The sequence below is a fragment of the Saimiri boliviensis genome, chromosome 2 (assembly GCF_048565385.1).
Source record: "Saimiri boliviensis isolate mSaiBol1 chromosome 2, mSaiBol1.pri, whole genome shotgun sequence".
NCBI classification, from domain to species: Eukaryota; Metazoa; Chordata; class Mammalia; order Primates; family Cebidae; genus Saimiri; species Saimiri boliviensis.
The window spans coordinates 98,499,034-98,517,052 of record NC_133450.1 but is presented as its reverse complement, the minus strand read 5'-3'; the positions used below and the strand labels follow the sequence as shown (position 1 = coordinate 98,517,052).

Genomic DNA, 18,019 nt, shown 5'->3' with positions numbered 1-18,019 from the left:
TTTGGCTAACAGAGGTACCCTCAGGAAATATCTAATAGAAATAAATTTCTAAATACAGCATTATTAAAAATAAAAGCTTTTCTTTTCTTTTCTTTTTTTAAGATGGAGTATAGCTTTGTCAGCCAGGCTAGAGTACTGTGGTACAATCTTGGCTCACTACAATCTCCACCTCCTAGGTTCAAGCGATTCTCCTGCCTCTGCCTCCCGAGTAGCTAGGATTACAGGTGTCTGCCATCATGCCTGGCATGTTTTAAACACGGGGTTTTACCATGTTAGTGAGGCTGGTATTGAACTCTTGACCTCAGGTGATCCGCCCGCCTTGGCCTCCCAAAGTGCTAGGATTACAGGTGTGAGCCACAACACCCAGCCTAAAAACAAAAGCTTTTATAGCAATCAAAAATTCTACAGGTTTAGGGAACATTAAAGTTTGTGGCAATTTCATCTATTTAGAAAACCCATATTTCCATATATGTACTGAACTTGCCTAAATCTAGAACCACATGTATTTTTACATTTAAACATTAGGCACCAAAAACCATATTAGAAGTATAAATCTGCAATTCATATTAGAGGAAGTTCAAAGACCTCTCTGTAAAAACTCTTATTTTTAAAGCCTGACAATTTGATAAGGGAGCCATAAGTACCCAAAGTTGCAAATAGGCGCATCAGTTTTACCAGCACTATTATAAAACCCCAATGCCCTGGTGGCACGTGCCTGTAGTCCCAGCTAGTCGGGAGGTTGAGGCAGGACAATCGCTTTAATCCAGAAGGCAGAGGATCAGTGAATGGAGATTACCCACTGCACTCCAGCCTGGGCGACAGAATGACAGGCTATCCCGCAAAAATAAATAAATAAATAAATAAATAAATAAATAAATAAATAAAACCCAAATGCCCTCTAAAAGGCATGATTCTTAAACTTTTTAGAGGTATCTATTAATAATTTCAAAACATTAAACCAGCTGTATTTTCTGAAAGTGCAATTTTTTTTTTTCAAATTATGATTTGGGATAATTTTGTAAAATTTGAGATAAATGTACAGTACAAAATAATGCAAACTACTGGTCTAAAGCATAAAGCATTAATAGTAATAAAACAGGTCTAGCAGATTAAAAAAAGAAAAACATAAAAATAAAAAAGCTGGGCTGGGCCCACTGGCATATACTTGTAATCCCAGCACTTTGGAAGGTGAGGTGGGTGGATCACCTGAGGTCAGGAGTTCAAGAGCAGCCTGACTAACATGGTGAAACCCCATCTCTACTAGATACAAAAAAAAAAAAAAAAAAAAATTAGCCAGGTGTGGTGGTGCATGCCTGTAATCCCAACTACTTGGGAGGCTGAGGCAGGAGAATAGCTTGAACCCGGGAGACTGAGGTTGCAGTGAGCCGAGATCGTGCCATTGCACTCCACCCTGGGCAACAAAGGCAACCCTATTTAAAATGAATAAATAAGTAAGGAAGTAAGAAGGTAAGTTAGTTAGTTATGTCAAGCTCTAATACATCATTCCTCCAGTCTGAGTTAGCCAGAAAGCTGAAAACTTCAAAAACCAATATACCAAGTCAAGTGGGGAAAGTCCAAAAGAACACAAAACACTCATTTTTACAAAGGAAATGTGCAAACAGTTATGGATGTGCATTCTATCCCCAGCCCTTTACCTACTTCATAGTCAAAACTGCTCTGAGAGGTAGTACTATTACCACCAATTTACAGATGAGAAAAGGGGTTCAAGTGAATTATTTTACCAGTGGTCACACAAGTGGTATAAGGTCAAATGACAAACCTACTACTGACCATGTAATCTTAGCAACAAAAAATCAACTGTTATTTATTCTTTAAAGAAAAATATGACTTCCACTAGTAAAAGAAAAAGCAAGCCGCCAATTAGGAACCAAATCAGTGGGAAAAATGAGAACTTTGGTTTCTGAGTGACAAGAACAAAATTAGCTTTCCATAATTTCAATTAGTCCTTGAAAGTAACAAACTGTATTATTAATTAATCCTCAAAACAGATTCTATTTGCAAGAATTAACTGCACAAACACCTTCTATTAAGTAAAACATTCATACAGTAAACATATGACAGTCAAAGACACAGATAAAGTATTATTTTCTCTATCACGCTTTCAGTAGATGTGCCAAAAAACTTAATCTCAGACAACCAGACATATTTATGAGACCTACCATTATGGATAAAACTCAAATAGGCTGGTTTCCAAATTTTGTAGTGGCTACAGACAATAAAATGGATCTAGAGCTCTAATAAAGTTCCACAGGGTCCATAGTAATGGATACTGCACATAATCAAGATGTTGGTAGAGATCTAAGTATTAAGCCCAGCCATCTGCTTTCTCTCTTTGTCTGCAAAATAATTACAAACAAGGTGGTGTCTCTAAAGATTATCAACACTGCCCCCTACAAAAGATTCTGGTTACACAAATATTTACACATTACCAGAATAATTGCAAATCCAGTATTTTTGGGTAAAGCCCATACTTTTCAGTTTGATTTTTGTATCCTCATTACTTTAGTAATCTTTAAATGTTTAAAAATGTTTTCAAACATTTGTTACTTAAAACTTGACAGAACTACAATTTAAATGCAAAACAAAGGAATTCAATCTGCCTTTAGTATTCCAACTAAAGACTTCCTGTTGACAGCAGGATTCCTTCCTTTGACACATACAGTAAGTGCGTGACTGGTATGTGGCCAAGAACATTATTTTCTAATCTGAAAGTTCTACAGCTAAATGTAGAACTTTCTGGGCTCTAAAACTTTGACATTATACAACTTGTTTTTGTGCTTCTACTAAATACAATAAAATGAATTTAACCATTGATATAAGGTGTTTCCTGAAAATCTAATAACTAATTGGCAGAAATTACTTCTGCCATTAAGTCACTGCAAAACAAATTTTCCAACCTTTTTATGCTTACGACAATCAAAATTGACTGTTTGTGAAAATAAATCTGTCTATAGGACATCCCTACCCTCCTACAAACTTTCTCTTTTCTATTCAAATTCCTTGAGCCCTATTCAGCATAAATCCTAAAAATGTGTTTCAACTTTTCTCAAGGTGAATTAAAAAACTTACAGCTGCCGTCTCACTTTCAGAGTTTTCCCTTCTGGAAAAGGCAGTTACTAATAGGCTTTTCTGTTTGGCATGTAATTGGTTATTACTCTTTTCCTGCAACTTAAGAGATTCCTTCAAAAAGAGTACTACCTTTTTCTAGACAGTAAAACATTAAATCTATATTGCCCTGATAAAAATTAATGTTATCAAATCAAGTCTGTCAAGCAATGTATCAACTTCTGTAAACAACTTTTTTTTGGTTGGGAGAGATACCTTATTGCCAGAAAGATTCTTCAACTACCTGCAACCTTCTTTAAGCCTAACACAATCTGTTATTAAAGAGCCCTGGGTGAGACTTAGAACACAGAAGTCTACTGTCTCATTAAAACAAGGTCTTGGCTATTCCATGAAATCAAATCTTATTTTTACATATGTATGTTCCAATAAAACTTTACAAAAGCAGGAGGGAAGTCCATTTGGCCCATGGGTGTAGCTTGCTGACTCCTGCTGTAACCTCCTTCATAAAATTGAAAACACCCTCAAGATTAAAATTACAGTAGAGGCCTGAATTTTGGTCAAGTATTTTCCTTCTCTTTTGCCTCTTCCATGCATGATTGCTTGCAAACGGTCATTTCAACAAATGACAGTCACTAATAATTATCTTTCTGTGGTAGCCCCTGGACAGGCTGCCCATAAGATTAATGATCTTGTTTCTTTTTAAAGAACAATGATCCAGACTGGGTACTGTGGCACATGCCTGTAATTCCAGCTTTTTTGGAGGCCAAAGCAGGCAGATTGCTTGAGCTTGGGAGTTTGACCAGCCTGGGCAACAATGCTAAGACTCAATCTCTACTAAAAATACAAAAAATCAGCCAGGTGTGGTGGTGCACACTACTCAGGAGGCTGAAGTGGGAGGATCGCTTGAGCCCAGGAGGTTGAGGCTGCAGTGAGCTGTGATCCTGCTACTGCAATATAGCCTGGGCAACAGGGCAAGATTCTGCCTCAAAAAAATAAAAAAGAACAAAAGAACAATGATCCTAGATCACACAGACCCCCCTGATGGTTTCCAGAAGTTGGACTGGCCAAAGAAGAGGCCAGGCCACTTTGGTCACTGTTGATCTCACCTCCTGCAAACTTTTCTGCCAAACTATAGGTTTAGTTAAACAGTAACCTGCCATATTTTCCCAACTTTCTTTCCATAGTTAAGTGGCAGTCACAAACACTATTGTAAAACCTAAGCCTGATCTTTGAGATATTTTTCAGACTTTGCTTACAAGAGGAACAACTGACACCAACTGGACCAGTGTTCCGTGAACTCAACCAAGGAACTGACTTGGTTTTGTGACTCCCCCCTTTCCCAAGAACTGATTCAGTGCCTGAAGACAGCTTTGACAACCCTAGGATTTCATCCCAGACCAATCAGCAGTACCCATCCGCTTGCCCCCCGCCCGCCGTCTGCCAAATCATCTTTTAAAAACCCTGGCTTCTAAAGTCTTGCAGTGACGTCTCTGAGAAACATTGCCCATCTTCCTTACTCAGCTGCCTTGCAATAAGCTCTTTCTTCTTTATACTATCTGCTGTCTCAGTGTTCAGCTCTACTTGGATAGCAGACAAGAGCCCAGTCAGGTGGTAACACTGTTTTATAGCATTTTTTGATACATAATATTTGCACATATTTATGAGGTACATGTGATATTTTGTTACATGTACAAAGTGTGTAATGATCAAATCAGGGTAGAGTATCCATCACCTTGAGTATTTGTCATTTCTATGTGTTGGTAACATTTCAAGTCCTCTCGGATTCTAGCTATTTCAAAATTAACTGTAGTCACCCTACTCTGATATCAAACCTTAGAATTTACTCCATCTAACTGTATGTTTGCACCCACTAATCTATCTCTTTATCTCCCCTCCCATCCTTCCCAGCCTCTGCTATTATTCTACTTTCTACCTCCATGAAATCAATGTGTTTTGCTCCCACATGAGTAAGAACACAACACACTTGTCTTTCTGTGCCTGATTTCCCTTAACATGGGAACCACCAGTTCCATCCAAGTTGCTGCAAATGACATGATAAACATGGGAGTGCAGGTATTTCTTTGATACACTGATTTATTTTTCTTTAGAGACCCAGGGACTGCGGGATCATATGGTAATTGTTTTTAGTTTTCTGAGAAATTTCCAAACTGTTTTCCATAGTGCCTGTACTAATTATTATAACATTCCCACCAACAGTCTACAACAGTTGCTTTTTCTTCACACTCTCACCAGTAGTATATTTTTTGTCTTTTTATTAATAGCCATGCTAACTGGGGTAAGGTATCTCACTGTGGTTCTGACTTACATTTCCCTGATAGTGATGTTGCACATTTTTTTGCATACCTGTTGGCCATTTTTATGCCTTGAGAAATGTCTATTCACATCCTTTGCCCACTTTGTAATGGAATTGCTTTTCTTACTGTTGGCTTCCTTGCATATTCTGGATATATTAGTCCCTCACTGGATGCATCTTTTGCAAACATTTTCTCCTATCCAGTAGGCTGCCTCTTCATTCTGTTGTTTCCTTTACTATGCAGAAGCCTTTTAATCTAGTCTCATTTGTCTATTTCTTTTAATATAGTCCCATTTGTCTATTTCTTGTTTTTGTTGCCTTGGTTTTTGAGGTCTTAGCCATAAAATGTTAGACCGTTATCCTCAAGTGTTTACCCTACATTTTCTTCTAGTAGTTTTATTAATTTCAGGTCTTAAGTCTTTAATCCATCTTCTGTTGAATTTTGCATAGAGTGAGAGACAAGGGTCAGGTCTCATTCTTCTGCATATGGATATCCAATTTTTCCGGCATCATTTATTGAAAAGGGTGTCTTTTTCCCAATGTACATTCTTGTTGCTTTTGCAAAAAAAATCAGTTGGCTGCAAATATGTGAATTTATTTCTGCATTACCTGTTTTGTTCCATCGGTCTATGTGCCTCTTTCTATATCAATACCATGCTATTTTGGTTATGACAGCCTTTGAAGACAGGTAGTGTGATGCTTCTAGCTTTTTCTGTTTGCTCAGGATTACTTTGGCTATTTGGGCTCCTTGTTGGTTCTGTAGAAAATTTAGGATTGTTTTATTTCTGTGAAAAATGACTGTTATTTTAGGGCAGGCACGGTGGCTCATGCCTGTAACAGCCCAGCATTTTGGGAAGCCGAGGCAGGTGGATCATGAGGTCAAGAGTTCAAGACCAGCCTGGGCAAGATGGTGAAACCCTGTCTCTACTAAAAATACAAAAATTAGCTGAGCGTGATAGCAGGTGCCTGTAATCCCAGCTACTCAGGAGGCTGAGGCAAGAGAATCACTTGAACCCGGGAGGCAGAGGTTGCAGTGAGCCAAGATTGCGCCACTGCACTCTAGCCTGGGCAACAAAGCAAGACTCTGTCAAAAAAAAAAAAAGAAAGAAAAAGAAAAAGAAAAATGACTGTCATTTTAATAGGAATTGTATGGAATATGTAGATTATTTTGGGCAATATTGTCATTTTAATGATGTTAATTCTTCTGATCCACAAGCATGGGATGTCTTTCCATTTGTTTTTGTGCTCTTCAATTTCTTTCATCAGTGTTTTGAAATCTAATTTTTTTTAAATGACATATTTGAATTTGAAAACTTATAATTAACTTTTACTTTATGGTAAAGTTATGATGGGAAAGTTGTTTTAAAATAAACTTATAAAAATTATGTCAAATTGCTCCTAAGAAAGGATCAGTAGAGATTTAGTTCTTATAGTATTTCCTCGACTATATTTTGCAAATTAGATTTTGAAAACAAAAGTTTAACATATTACTATGAATTCTTTGTATTTACATACTTAAAGCTCAGGTAGAAAAGTATTACAAGCTTTCAGTGATGTCTGCAATACAGATGGGAAAGGTGAATGCAAAGAGTAACACATATTCTATAGCAACAGTAAACATAACCATTTCTGTTGTCCCTCAGCTACCAAAAACTCATCTTAAGTCTCCAGATTTATTTATTTATTATTTAAAACCTCTGGGTTCATTCACTCATTCAGCCATTTATTTTTGTGAGCATCTGTTAGGCAGTCATGTGGCTATGCTAATCCTATCTCACTCTTCTATCTCCTTTGTCCTTCAAACCCCATTAGTGGCCAAGTCCCATTAATTTGGGCATGATCCACTTCTTCCCCTTTCCAAATTTCTGAAGTACAGGTCAAGCCTTCATTAACCACTGATTATGCATCAAATGGAAGATTATGCAGTCATTAAAACTACTCATAAAAAGTATACAACATGAAGAAAATCATTCAAGAACAGAAAACTATACAAAATATTATGTAATCACATCAATGTAAAAAAAGAATTAGGCATGGAAAAAAAATGAAGAAAATAATATACTAAGCTCTCTAGTGGATGGGTACTTTGCCTTTACTTTGCTGCATTTTGCAGATTTCCTATAATAAGTAGTTATTATTCTAGAAGAAAATATAAATGAGCTTTATTTTTAAAACTGTTTTAGTTAGATAATAAATTATTCCTGAGGTTCAGAAGTGCATATCAGAAACAACCAAAATAAACACTCAAGCATGCAGTTGTCTTAATCCTTTAACCTAATTCTTTCAAAACTAAAAGGTACTCACCCATGGCTCTTACTGTACTTCTACATGCCTAGAAAACCTCTGATCTTAATGTTCCAGTGAGACTCTGATGTCACCTTTCATAAAATAAGTTGTTCTTACCAACTATTCCACATTATTTAAAACCAGTGATTTGCTTTCTCCTAAACTCTAATTCTCATTTTTCCTTCAAAAGCATCCTAGATTTGCCTTTCCTATTACCACTGGTACCCACTGGTACCTGCCATCCTCTTTCTCCAGGATAATCTACCCTTAATTCTAGTACAAAACTAATCTTTAAACACTGCTTTCATAGAATCACTTGTCTTTTTGAAATGTGTAATAACTTCCACTTGACTCAAATCTATAAGCCTATTGTTGAACCACAAATCTCCATTCCATGTTACATTTTATTTCTTCAAACCAGGTAGAGCTACACTGTTCTTTAGATTTAAACCAGGCCTACTGTTTTCATTGTGTTATTCCCAATTTTCCACATAAAATGTCCTTCTTCTGGCCCCTGTTCCTCTAAAGGCCAAGCTTGAGGCCCAGTCCAAGTCCAGCCTCTTCCATGAATCGTCTCTTTAAGTATTCCAGCCTATACTAATATCTATTCTGACTCCCTGTTGCACTTACAGTTAATATCACAAAGTATAACAATTGCTCTGTGACCAATGTGTATAGATTGATTTTGTTTCCCCAAAGAAGGTACCAGACAAACAAGGTACCAGAAAGCAGAGACCAACAGGCCCAAGGAAAACGCTAGACACATAAACAATTAATACTAAATGAATAAATTTTTCTACAGTCAAAATACTAATGCTCCAAAACATTTTTTTTTTTTTTTTTTTTTTTTTTTGGAGACGGAGTTTCGCTCTTGTTACCCAGGCTGGAGTGCAGTGGCACGATCTCGGCTCACCGCAACCTCCGCCTCCTGGGTTCAGGCAATTCTCCTGCCTCAGCCTCCTGAGTAGCTGGGATTACAGGCACGTGCCACCATGCTCAGCTAATGTTTTGTATTTTTAGTAGAGACGGGGTTTCACCATGTTGACCAGGATGGTCTCGATCTCTTGACCTCATGATCCACCCGCCTTGGCCTCCCGAAGCGCTGGGATTACAGGCATGAGCCACCACGCCCAGCCTCCAAAACATTTTTTAAGTCACTTTATTTGAAGTTATATGGGTCAAAAAGTAAACCTGTCTCACATTTTATTTTTATCCTGCCAAAATTTAAAGTCTATTACTTGGTAGAAAAAAATAATCAGACAGGAAAGTTTAATTTTCTTCTTGCTTCATTTTATCTACTGAAACCAGGACTTTAGGAATAAAGTAGAACTGTACATTTCTCCAATCTCTTCTGCTTCTTTCAGAAGTATCTCCAAGTCAGAAGATATAAAAAGTACCTTACTTGCCTTAATTATATGGTAATATTTTTTGCCTGTTACAAAAAGAACAATAAAAAGACATGCTCAACACACAACTGTATGACAGTAAGTCTTTCTGATCAACTCAGGAAAGAATTCTTGAACTACTAAATCAGTTTTGTTCAAAGAAAAAGTGCAGGATCTAGCGAAGCAATGTACTTGCTCACGGTATCACTGAGCATGCCCACTTCTTCCCATTCTTTCCTTTCTCAAGTTTAAGTCCAGTGGCTCTGAAGATGTACCCTTCCCATTATTCTACCAAATCTGAACATAAATTCAACCCAACTGGAGACATTAAATTCTCCAGGTTTTCAAGAGTCACAGCATTAAGAGTCTAGACAGCCTTGAGATAAGTACCAGGTTTATACAACATAAGTTAGTAAAATAAATGAACACAAGAACTCTTTCATTCAGTGTAGATTATCAACTATTTGCACACATGCTTAAGCAAAACTAGCAAAGTAGAAAAGTATTTTGCTAGGAGTATTTGTTTGCGTCCCAAGAAAATCTGGAAAAGAACATCTTTTCAATTGACATGTCAATAAACTACTATATTATTTATATGTTAAGCTACCTGAAGCATGCCTCCCCTGATTCTGAGGCATTCTTTGGAAGAGATCATGGTTGTATTCATAGTATCTGTATTCTTCATGTGTACGATCTCCAAGTGGCCGCTTTCTCTGACCATCAAAAAAATTGTCTGAATAATAATATCGGGAACCAGAGTCTCCATTTTCAACAGCAAAATTAACTTCTGTTACAAATGACTGAGAAGAGCCATACTCTCTAGGGACATCTGCTAGACTTCTGGCAAGATAAGAAGGTGCAGATAATCTGTTGCTTTCTCTTCTCATTATTTCATGAGGTGTTCTTTGAATTGGAGTTCTAAGGAAACTCTGGTTTCTTGAAACTACCCCATCTCCAGAAGCTGAAAAGGCATTAGGGCTTGAATCTGGAAGACAGATATCAGTTCGTCTGGGAATTGTTGGACCATGCCGGATGAATGAAGGCATAAGATCTATAATGAAACAAAGGATAAAATTACCCTTTTAATAAGTAACAAAAGCAGTTTTCAAAAGTTGTTCATTTGTGTCTACAACTCCAAAATCAAAATGTCAGTCAACTTAAGAAAACACAATTTTGGGCCGGGCACCGTGGCTCACACCTGTAACCCTAGCACTTTGGGAGGCCAAGGCGGGTGGATCACAAGGTCAGGAGATTGACCAACATGGTGAAAACCCGTCTCTACTAAAAATACAAAAAACATAGCTGGGCGTGGTGGCACAGGCCTGTAGTCCCAACTACTCAGGAGGCTGAGGCAGGATAACTGTTTGAACCCAGGAGGTGGAGATTGCAGTGAACCAAGATTGCGCCACTGCACTACAGCCTGGGTGACAGCTCAAGACTCCATTTCAAACAAAACAAAACAAAACAAAAAAACAACAACAAGGAAACACAATTTTGGCTAGGTGTGATGGCTCACGCCTGTAATCCCAGTGCTTTGGGAGGCCAAGGCAGGCGGGTTACAAGATCAAGAGATCTGAGACCATCCTGGCCAACATGGTGAAACCCCATCTCTACTAAAAAATACAAAAATTAGCTGGGCGTGGTGGCGCGGACCTGTAGTCTCAGCTACTCAGGAGGCTGAGGCAGGAGAACTGCTTGAACCCAGGAGGCAGAGATTGCAGTGGGCTGAGGTTGTGACACTGCACTCCAGCCTGGGCGACAAAGTGAAACTCTGTCTCAAAAAAAAGAAAAAAAATCAGCTGTTTCTTCTCTTGCAATTACCTAGCACCAAGGCAGTAATCAAAAGCTAGAAAGCTACAAATTTAGGTAAGAAATTGAAAATAAAAATCTCTCATTTCAAAGAGGCACAAAAATGCTGAATCGGCTCAAAAACACCAAGCCGGAAACTATGTAATTATAATTCAAAATAGCAGATGATAGTAGAACAATGGTTTTTAGGATATAGTACTTTTATTTTTGAGACAGAGTCTCACTCTATCGCCAGGCTGGAGTGCAGTGGCGCTATCTTGGCTCACTGCAACCTCTGACTCCCCGGTTCAAGCAGTTCTCCTGACTCAGCCTCCAGAGTAGCAGGTATTACAGGCACGCGCCACCATGCCTAGCTATTTTTTGTATTTTTAGTAGAGACAGGGTTTCACCATGTTGGCCAAGATGATCTCGACCTCCTGACCTCGTGATCCGACAACCTTGGCCTCCCAAAGTGCTGGGATTACAGGCGTGAGCCACCGCACCGGGCCAGGACATAGTACTTTTAAATACGAAACTTGAAAACAGCGTAAAACATTCCTAGTGAGAGGGCAAATGCCTTTAAAACAAGAAAAAATCTGAATATGGAGACACCTTTACTATTCATTAAGTAAACAACATAGGAGACGTTCATATGAATAAGCTTCAGAAACCAACACTGGACAGAAACAAATTATCCAAATTAATAAGGCTCAACCCTTCATGTAACGAAAACAAAAGTATTCAGAAGTTACTTAAATGTGACAAACACAATTCATGATTTCAAGTAATGTTTGATAAACTTTATTTGTAGCAAACCAGCAAGCTATCGCTTAAAAACACCGAAAAAGAGGCCGGGCGCGGTGGCTCAAGCCTGTAATCCCAGCACTTTGGGAGGCCGAGGCGGGTGGATCACGAGGTCAAGAGATCAAGACCATCCTGGTCAACATGGTGAAACCCCGTCTCTACTAAAAATACAAAAAAATTAGCTGGGCATGGTGGCTCGTGCCTGTAATCCCAGCTACTCAGGAGGCTGAGACAGGAGAATTGCCTGAACCCAGGGGGCGGAGGTTGCGGTGAGCCGAGATCGCGCCATTGCACTCCAGCCTGGGTAACAATAGCGAAACTCCGTCTCAAAAAAAAAAAAAAAAAACAAAACACCGAAAAAGCTAATCTCATGTGTAACTCAAAGCCAAGTCGTTAAAAAAAAGGTTTAAAAAAGAGGTTTCGAGTTACTGGTGTACTCAACAGACATAAATTTTGTTGATAGTATTGCAAGTACTACAATATACTGGAAGGCTGACAATGTGGTTATAATGGAAAAGCATGCTCTCCAACTGTGTGATCTTGGGAAAAAAACTAGAAATCCAGCTTCCCAATTAAAATTTGAGGTAACGTTTAAGTCACAAGGTTACTACCAGCTTCCAAGAAGGAAACTTACGCAAAGGGCCCGGGATACTGTGTGAGCAACAAAATAGCAGCTCTTCGCCCCACAAATGTTGTGAACACACAAGAATTAAAAATTCAAGAGGCTCAACTCAAAAAGTCAAATACTTAAGCAAAGCAGCGGGGGAGAGGAGGTGGGAGGTGGGGAGGGGTGGGATACACCCCATTACAAAAAACTTTTCGGGTGGAGGGATTCTCTAATGATAAGAAATCATTTTGAGTTGCCTTTTTGGAATCTCACGAATATAGCCAAATAGAAAGGTTTTGGGGTCTCTGCTGTGGGATGTAAGAGTGATGAGCCTTAGGGTGGCGGCTCCAAGAGCGACGGGTGTGCTTTTCACCTTGTCAACTCTGCACCCGGCAGCAGGACTAAGGAATTCCGCCCCAGAATTCGCACAACTTGCAGCACGGTCGAGAGATACCCGAAATGTTTGTAAACATAAGGCACATCACCACGCATCTAGAAGAGGAAAAAGGTGTCCCTGTCACATCACTTTTCTCCTATAGCATTAGGTGATAAGCAATTTACGTGTTTCCTAGTCTCTCTTCCAGGACTCAAAACCAACAACGCTCCGCCAGGTGGGGCGGGGCAGCATGTTATTTTTAGGGGCTGCCTATTTGGCTGGGTTGGGAGGGGGGAACTAACCCAAGTTTCTTACTCTTTATGGTCTTTCAATCAACGAATACCACGCTAGGCACAAGAAAATCTCAAAACCAGTATTTCACAGCGATCAGGGACGAAGGAGAAGCCCTGGGGAGCCGCCGGCGCCCCCGCCCAGGTCTCCGCAGCCCGTGGCCGCCCGGGCCAGGTGTGGGCGCGCCCCGCCTGACACTCACTCCGAAGCAGAGGCGACGTCTCCTTCTTCACGTACTTCCCCTGCACCTCGGCCGGCTTGGACACTTCGTTTTTGGTTTTCTTTCGGGACAGCATCCTTCACGACAAGGCCCGAGGCCGCGCTGAGCTGCCTCCCTAGGGCTCGGCGCCGGGCGCCGGCCGTCTCCGCCGCCACCTCCGCCGGCGCCGCCGACTCCTTCCCTCCCGAGCCGCCGCCTCGGCCTCCGCCTCCGCCGCCGCCTGTCCGGAGCCCGGGATTGCCCGCAGGGACTGCCGCATGTTCAGGGCGCTAAGCGCGCCGGCCGCCGCTCAGTCGCTGGTCAGTTCCTTCCCGGAAGTCGGCCCGCTCCGCGATGCTGCCCGGGGACGCCGTGAGCAGAGTCCAGCGACGCCGGGCCAGGGCCATGGTCCACCGCGGGCCGCCGGGTAACCGCTACCACTACCGCCGCCGCCGCCGCCGCCGCCTACATCCCGTAAACTTTCCCTGCGGCCGCTGGGAATTCTGGGAATCTCGGCGCCGCCAGGGCCGCCGCCGCCCCTCCCCCACCGCGGCTCCGGGCGGGGCTCGGGCGCCGGAACTCGGTTGCGGGCGCTTTGGGCTAACCCGCCGGACCCGCGGCGCCGCGGCAGTCCTCACTCATCCTCAGCGAGGAGCAGGCCCCGCTGACCAAGAAGATCAAGGACGACGGCTGTAGTGGTGAATGCGGGAGCTTGTTATATTCGAATGTCGTGGAGCTCACTCTCCACAGGATTTTGCTTTTTGCACCCCCTTGGGATCTCGGGGTACGCGGTGATCTTCCCCCAGACGTTGTACTCTGAGCGCGTTCTTCGTAGGGTGTCGTGGGCTGGTGAATTCAGTTCCCCAAGTAATGCAGAATGCTAACCATGTCCTCCAGGCTTGTGCTATGCCAAGTGATCTTTTCTGTTGGAAACGTTCATGCAGATTAACTGGAAATACGTTGATCCTCTACTGAGTATTAGGGAGTGCTTTTTTCTAATACAAAGAAAAAGTGGAAGAATGCAAGATGGAATTTCCAGTACTTTTTAAAGATACATTTAATGTTAGCATATTACAATTATTTTATTGCATCATCATTATCATTAGTATGATTAATAGCTGCATATTTCCTCCTGACGTTATGTGTCACGATCTTGGAATTTTTTTTTTTTTTTTTTTTTTTTTTTTTTTTTTAAGGCAGAGTCTTGCTCCGTCGCTAGGCACCAGACTGGAGTACAGTGGTGCGATCTCGGCTCACTACAACCTCCGCCTCCATGGTTCAAGCAATTCTCCTGCCTCAGCCTCCTGAGTAGCTGGGACTACAGGTGCATGCCACGACGCCCAGCTAATTTTTGTATTTGTAGTAGAGATGGGGTTTCACCATATTGGCCAGGATGGTCTCGATTTCTTGACCTCGTGATCTGCCCGCCTTGGCCTCCCAAAGTGTTGTCATTACAGGTGTGAGCCACCGTGCCCGGCCACGATCTTGGAATTTTGAGGACTTTAACCACTACAAGTCAAGACCCGGAATTTTGTATCTAAAATAATAGACTCTACTTCCTTCTATATAACTTAGCAAGACTGCCATATGTACAGGATAGGATTTGGAAAATATGATTAGATTCATCCCTGGGTGACCAACTTAAGGCTTTAATAATGGAGAATGCTTTTCCTGAGATCTAAAACATCTCACAGGAGATCTAAGACATATATCACGATTAACAAAAGACATGGAATTTTTTTACCACATAAGATTAAGAAAATGGTCCAATTTTGTTTTGCTATAAACAAACAAATGAGACATTTGATCTAGTATCTGTCTCCATATGCTGTTATGTCCCCTTGGTGCAGATGTCCAACTATTCATTCATTAACCAATAAATACTGATCACCCACTAGGCTAGGCACTGTGCGAGGTACTTGTGATATAGCAATAAGCAACACAGACAAAAATACATGTCTCAAAGAGAAAAAAATGAAGAAAGTAAGCAAAACATACTGTGTTAGGTAAGTGATGAAGTGAAAATAAGAGAGTACTCGCATTTTTAGGAAGGATGATGGAAGGACGAGAGAAGGCTCATGAGAAGGTGACACTGGAGTTGAGTGACAAAGTGAGGAAACTGGCCATGCAGCTATCTGGAGGAGCAGTATTCCAGGCAGAAAGAACAGCAAATGCAAAGTCACTGCAAGTGGCCGTGTTCCTGGCAGATTGGAGGAACAGTAAGAGGGTTTATGTACTGGAAAAGAGGGGGCGATGCAGCTAGAGAGCAACAGTAGTCACGGCACCTAGGGCTTTGTAGGCCATTGTAAGGAATGTCACTTTGAGCAGAGGAGTGACATGATCCCAGTTAATGTTTTAATAGGGCTGCTTTGGATGCTGAGTTGAGAGTGGACAATGGAGATAAGGGCAAAAGTAGGGAGATCAGTCAGAAGTTATTGCTGACTTGGACCCAGATAATAGGTGGAGGTAAGAGGACATAATTTGGACATATTTTAAAGAGAGCCAACCAAATTTGCTGACATTGCATATGGAGTGTGAGAGTATCACTCAGTTCCATGGGTATAAAAATCTTAAACAGAATTTGAGCTTGCTTACTAGAAGCAGAATGTACTCTAAGAGAAACATTAGAAAAACAGTTACTTGTTCCTGTGGTTCAGAAAAAAGGGCAAGTCCTAAAGCGTTGATAGTGTGCAGGGAGAAGAAAGAATGATGAAACTTAAGTGAAAACACAATAGGGTTTGTTACCCGTTGAGGCTATGAAGGTGGGAGATGACGGGGAAGCCGAAGAAGTGCCAGGGCTCTGCCCAAGGCTTACCTCAGAGAAAGACAAAAGGATATTAGTACCTTGTTAATAAAAGCAACTTTTCACACCTGGAGTTTTCCTAGAGCCTAAAATACGGGACACCTTTCACATGCATGGAGGAAAGAATCCTGGAATTTTCTAGCTGAAAAAGAATTCTGAGGTCACCTAGGCTCATCTCATTGACATTGAAAATAAACTAAAAAATTAAGTGTTTTGCCTCAGATTACATTCCTGGTTAGTGGCAGAATAGCATCAGAACTGGATTTTCTATTTCTTTTCTTTTTTTTTTTTTTTTTTCCTGAGACATAGTCTCGCTCTGTTGCCCAGGCTGGAGTGTAGTGGCTTCTGCAACCTCTGTCACCCAGGTTCAAGATATCCTCCTGCCTTAGCCTCCTGAGTAGCTGGGATTACAGGCACATGCCACCACATCTGGTTATTTTTTGTATTTTTAATAGAGATGATGTTTCCTTGTTGGCCAGACTGGTCCGGAAATCCTGGCCTCAAGTGATCTGCCTACCTCAGCCTCCCAAAGTGCGGCAATTATAGGCATGAGCCACTATGCCAGCCCCAGTTTCCTTTTGGGGCTCTTTTCTGCTACAGAACATTCAGAATCCCGCTAATGTGAGTCCAGACTGTTTCTAACAGTTGTTTTGAAAGCCACCTATGTTCTTTACGAAGTACTCCCTTTTACAAGGCGATTTCATTTCTTTGAATTGTAGCAGAGAGAAAGCTTTAATTAGGTGCTCTACTTGACACCTAATTTGCCTTTTTATCAAGGAAGGTACATTAATCAATAATCTGCAGGCCGAATTAGTGATGGCAATGCACAGCAAATATGTGGACTTTGAATATGAATCCTTAAATGTAAAAGCTTTGAATTCATGTCTATTTCATAGAAATTCCTTGAATTCTGAGAATTTTTATTAAGGAATTCAGATTTGCTATTGTTCTACAGAGCTGTAATTCTCCAGACACTGCCGTCAATAATGCTAATACTGCATTACATAATAGAGATTTTTTTTCCCTTCCAGTTGCGAGAAAACTGGCAATTAGGTAGTTTCTCATGTTTTAACAACTTTTCTTTTTAAATTAATTTAGGATTAATGTTGATTTTAGTGGAGCCTATAGGGTATGACCCTGGACTCAACTCATAGCATTCTGAGTTCTTGGTTGTCTCATCTGAAAATGAAGAAAGTGAACCATTTGATTTCTAAAGTGTCTTTCAGTCCTAGAATTTTCTGCCATGTAGGCAAAAAGGAATATGCAAAAATAAAAACTTACATTCATAGGATAAGAGAAACATTGGTGATTTTCTTTCTTCAAAAAGTTTGTTTTTTGGTTGGGCAGAGTGGTTTATGCCTGTAATCCCAGCACTTCGGGAGGCAGAGGCAGGCGGATCACCTGAGGTCGGGAGTTTGAGGCCAGCCTGACCAACATGGAGAAACCCCATCTCTCCTAAAAATACAAAATTAGCTGGGCGTGGTGGCGCATGCCAGTAATCCCAGCTATTCGGGAGGCTGAGGCAGGAGAATTGCTTGAACCTGGGACGCGGAGGTTGTGGCGAGCTGTGATCGTATCATTGCACTCCAGCCTGGGCAACAAGACTGAAACTCCGTCTCAAAAAAAAAAAAAAGTTTGTTTTAATTCAACTATTAAAAAAATATTAAAATGTCAGCTTTATATAAAATCATCATTAGCATAAAAATAAAATTTCATGCCAGGTTGTTACTTTCAAAGACAGCCAAGGTCTTTATGCTATGTTGACTTCCTCTTGTTAGAAGCATGTAAAATTTTAAAGGGTGAAAGATTATCCAAGAAAGACAACCAAAATGGAAATAAGCCCTACATATGGAGCCTCAAAAAAAAAAGAGAGAGAGTAACTTCCAGTCTACTCTCCAACTCACTCTTCTTGTTCACATAGCAAGATAAACTTAGTCTGTCTCAGGAAGAAGTAACAAGTGTGCCCAATTATGCCAATTATAGCTCTTCAAGTCTCTGACATTTTGCTATTAAAACATGGGAGGGGGCCGGGCACAATGGCTCGTGCCTATAATCCCAGCACTTTGGGAGGTTGAGGTG

The 18,019-nt window shown here is 40.8% G+C and overlaps 1 protein-coding gene across 1 annotated transcript in view; it reads right to left on the bottom strand.

The window, feature by feature from the left end:
* Positions 1-13,606, bottom strand: part of SAV1 (salvador family WW domain containing protein 1) — a 36,084-nt gene extending 22,478 nt beyond the window's left edge. The window contains exons 1-2 of the mRNA XM_003930538.4: positions 13,141-13,606; positions 9,680-10,123 (exon numbers count right to left, since the gene is read on the bottom strand). Of these exons, the coding sequence (XP_003930587.1) occupies positions 9,680-10,123; positions 13,141-13,234 (538 nt within the window). The 5' untranslated portion in view covers positions 13,235-13,606. The remainder of the gene's footprint in view (positions 1-9,679; positions 10,124-13,140) is intronic.
* Positions 13,607-18,019: the final 4,413 nt, after the last annotated feature.